Below are 4,395 nucleotides of genomic sequence, written 5' to 3' on the forward strand. Positions count from 1 at the left end.
TCCCTCAGGCTACAATAAGGTGCATGAGCATAGCTTTACCTGTAAGTAGTAATTCATTAGCTCTACTGCTGCCTGTGCTGTCAAACACAGTTCCAGAGAATTTGATCCTTGAAGTTTAATATAGTGTTTATCTCCTGGTTCACCCACATCTCTCACTGGTTTCTCTGACTGCCCTCCACATCATTACTGCAGACAATGGTGGCATGGAGGTCAGCAGATGGAACCAGCGAGAACTGTGGAGGACCCAGGATATTGATGCTGAAGGAAATGTCAGATGCCAACTGTTCTTTGATGGTCTTTAGCTGTGGAAAAGGTAAATATGTGCAGAGTTCCTTAACAGAAAAACTTTAGCATATCAACAGAATTGCTTTTAAATGGCATTCTACTCATTATACTATTCCTGTCCCTTTTAACCAAGCTCATATTGATTCTGGAACAAAACGTTGCCGGAAATGTACTTTATAAAAAAATATTTTATTTTTCAAATTGGCACCTTCCAGGAGTCACATCCAGAAGCTTTTCAGCTTTGCCATTTATATCATGTGCATATAAACACTCAGCTACTCAAGTGGTAAATTAAAGCTATTTTAGAATGAAAAATAAAAAAATCTGTTTTACCGTGGAATAATAAGGACTTCTCGGTAAACGTTTCTAAAATTGAAAAGGAGTCAAGCTGAAGCATTTTCTGTTTTTGTAAATAGGCTCAGCTGAAATGGAGCAGTAAAATGTAAACTGGATTATAAAAAGGAACTATAAATACATTTGCTGATACGTATAGGAAATCTTGTTGGGTAAGCTATACTCAGGTACTACTGTTCCTGCTCAGTAGACCAAATGAAATCATGTACAATCATCCTCTCCTCTAGCTAAAATTATTAAAAGTAAAAAAAGTCCAGTTGCAGTATATCAGTGCAGCAGAGGAAAAGTAATTTCCAGGCAAAGAATATTTTTTTCCTTTTATCATACTGAGGAGTACCGGTCTGGTAAAAAGTCTGTTCATGCCCATAGCAGCTACCTGATCCAAAGCATACAAATGTTCATACTGCCAACATACATGTTCTGTATCTTACAACCAATTCTATAACACTTTCTTTATACAGCCTTTGATTTTCTCTGTAATTGTGAATTATCATCAATAAACAGTTTATTAAATATTAATATTTCACTATTGTATACTGTTCTTTCTCACGCTTTTTTTTTTCACCAACCATCTATGGATGAGCAGAGTTTGCATTTGATTTGGGAAGCTTGTTAGGACTACAACGCCCCCTTTACTTAACATTTTCCTAACAAAAGTGAATGAAGTTTTGTAGCCCACAGAGGTGAATATAGAGGATCATACAGGTTCAGTACATTTCGGGCAGGGTTATCAGGTATATTTAGGAAAATATTTTACAATGGTAACAGTCTGCAAAGGAGCAAATAGCAGACATTTAACCTGGAAGACTGTCATTTTGTGGATGTTTTTTATACTGAAGATGTATCCACCACTAATCATTACACACTGATCCTGGCTTTGCCTAATAATGTTCCTATGGCAGAGAAGTAAACATATTTTTGTCTGATGTTTTAAAGCTCTACAAGCCTGGAGATGATAGACTATCATTGGTGAAATTGGGTGACCCAGAAAACCTGGAATGGATTTCTTAAAAATCATTGGCTCATAGTTGGAAAAGGCTTTAAATCCTGGACCAAATCCATCTTTGGATTACCCAGATTCTCCCAGTCTACATTCCTGGAGAACTTTAATAAATCAGGCCTATTGCGCCCAGTAACCATTGTTCTTTCAGTTTTACACTAGTTCACAACATGTTATACAGATGTATAAGTACATGCGGTATTTTGATTTTAACTCACCAAAAGTATTTTATTTTCCAAATCTAATAACACTTCTCTGCAGTTACATGTCGGTGGAACTATCTTCTGCATTGATTCGTGGTAAGAAGCAATATTTTTCTGCACTAGGAAAAATGTACATTTACAAGGTTTTATTAAACATACAGTAATTTTTTTCCAAACAGTAAATAACATGGCTACATTACTAATTTCTGGATGTGCTGCTAAGAACTAAAAATCTCCCATGACTGAGCTGCCATTAGACATCTCCCATGAAAATGCCTCCCATGAAAATGCCTGTCATGTAATCTAAGAGAACTACTTACGTGCTTAAAACAAAAATTGGAGGCCTGACCATAGACTGAAAAGTGCTGCATATTATGTCAGAAAAAAATGAATAAAAAGCTTATTGTCACAATTGAGATTTATATTTAAAAAATTTTGTATGCAGTATGGAGCCTCCATATGATTGGTTTGACAGCTGACAAAGTGATCAAATCACCTTGTTTCCATTCTTGGGGACCCGAGATGACATTATTAGCCAAGTGACAGCCGCAGATTTTTAAAATGGAAACATTTATGAATGTATCTCAACATGGGGCATTAAGATAGGGAGCATAAAAAACGCTCTGAAACTCTGAAAACATAAAACTTTTAGAAAAATTTGAACTCTCATTATATGATATGATACCAGCAGATTACACAAACTCAGGTCAGCAACCTTCTGGTTTAACTTTCCTTTGAATTGACTGCAGACCTTGGGTGCCCTCTGCTGGTTCACAAACATAAAACATCGATTTAGTAGTGCCGCTCACTCACAAGCCTTAGAAGCTGCATCCATTGAATCCAAGATTGACTGGCACTTTAAATTTGTGTTTTCTTCCACGTGGCAAAGAGTCATTTTCAACTGGCAAAGAAAAGTGTAAAAATAAATATTAAAATATTTACTTGAAATTGTTCAAAAGTAAATAAAACATTTCACAACTCATCGTTTGCTCACCTCCTGCACAGTAAAATGAACTTGGCAGATCATATGATTTAGCTGCTCGCTGGATAAATAAATAATATTCTGTTAATTTTGTATCATGAATTTGCTTCTTGTACAGTTTTACACTTATACATGATATTTTGATTTTGGTGACATCTGAGAATAAAAATAAATTAATAACCCATAAGGGCAAACCTACCTCTCATATTTTTCTTTGGCCTTTCTTTTGCTTTCTTCAAATTGCTCAAAAATGTTTTTGCCATTTGTTTTTCCAAATGTCTGAAATGGGCCTCTCTCTTTACCATCCATATTGCACAAAGGAGGCTTAGACTGGTATTTCTGGTACACACCCGGATCACTCTGAAAAGAAATGTAAACAAATAAATAAATAGATGAACAAAGTGTATGCAACCTTAAAGAAGAACTTCAATAAAATTAAACTGACAAATAAAAGATTTTTTAAAAAATGAATGTTTTGATGCAATCTTTAGTCCTCTGCACTACTTATTTTTTACCACTAGATGTCCTCAGTGTTCTGATTTAAATGAGGGTCATCAGCATTCATTCAATTCATATGTGAGCCCAGGCCGCCATGGATCTGCCCTCAGCCTGTGATTGGACAGTAAAGGAGAAGCACAGCCTCCTCTTTCTTATTCTTATCAGCACATAAACTGGACAGGTCTTGTGCTCTTTTTTCTCTACTATTTTTCTCTACTATTCTGAACAGTGTACAGGCACGGGAAGGAACTGAATCAAAATTCAGATCTTTACATTGCTTGCATAAATATTCTTAATGGTTATTAAAGTATATATATATAAATGCAAGACTACTTTGAAATAAAGTAAGCAAGTGCTAGATCCTATGTTTGTTTTGATATTTGCATAAGTCCCTGCTAGAGAGATTCACCCGCTTTATTTGTCCTGGCAACTACTAAGACTGACATTGAGGAGAAATCCAACATTCTGAGTTTTTAGCAGAGCAGTAGGTGTAGGAGAACACCTGTCTGAATTTGTTTTTTCACTTTGGAGGCATTTCCCATCATTCCCTGTTTTAGTTCCACCTGTACTTTGAACTTGTAACTCCTATTGAAAACTCCAGGTGGCACTATGTAGTTATATTTTCAGCCATTAGACATTATTTGCAATTTGAGTACTTTTGTCTTCAAATTAAAATATAAAAGAGTAAATGTGGCTATTATGGTGAATATTTTATGAATTTAAATACATAAATATTTATTATAGAAAGAAAGGATTGCTCCAAATGTCAATCAAAGTAATTGTAATATGAACAAAGAATAGTTAATCAGAACCAAACTCCATGGAGCTTTTCTCTTAGCTTAGCATCTAAAACGGTACAAAAACAGATAAATGGCGTAGCTGATAAAGAAAACAAGGTGTATACTGTACTAAGCTTTCAGAATTAACAATGCCAGAGCATGGACAGAGCAGGATCCTTCAATAATTTGGGTTTCAGAGTTGTCCACACACATTTACACCCATACAGTACAATAAAGATACATCCCTAAGAAGAAACATTTAGGGAGAGGGGTAACAATTATTATAGGAGTAGG

General features: G+C 35.3%; 1 protein-coding gene across 1 annotated transcript; it reads right to left on the minus strand.

The window, feature by feature from the left end:
• Positions 1–156: 156 nt before the first annotated feature.
• Positions 157–3,184, minus strand: LOC140321259 (interactor of HORMAD1 protein 1-like; the record flags this gene model as incomplete). The annotated part of the gene is made up of 5 exons (XM_072398083.1): positions 157–302; positions 1,858–1,961; positions 2,656–2,743; positions 2,837–2,885; positions 3,024–3,184. Coding segments are annotated over 5 exons (548 nt in total), but the record flags the coding sequence as incomplete, so codon positions are not given.
• Positions 3,185–4,395: the final 1,211 nt, after the last annotated feature.

This window comes from Pyxicephalus adspersus, unplaced genomic scaffold (assembly GCF_032062135.1).
Source record: "Pyxicephalus adspersus unplaced genomic scaffold, UCB_Pads_2.0 Sca1717, whole genome shotgun sequence".
Taxonomy (NCBI): domain Eukaryota; kingdom Metazoa; phylum Chordata; class Amphibia; order Anura; family Pyxicephalidae; genus Pyxicephalus; species Pyxicephalus adspersus.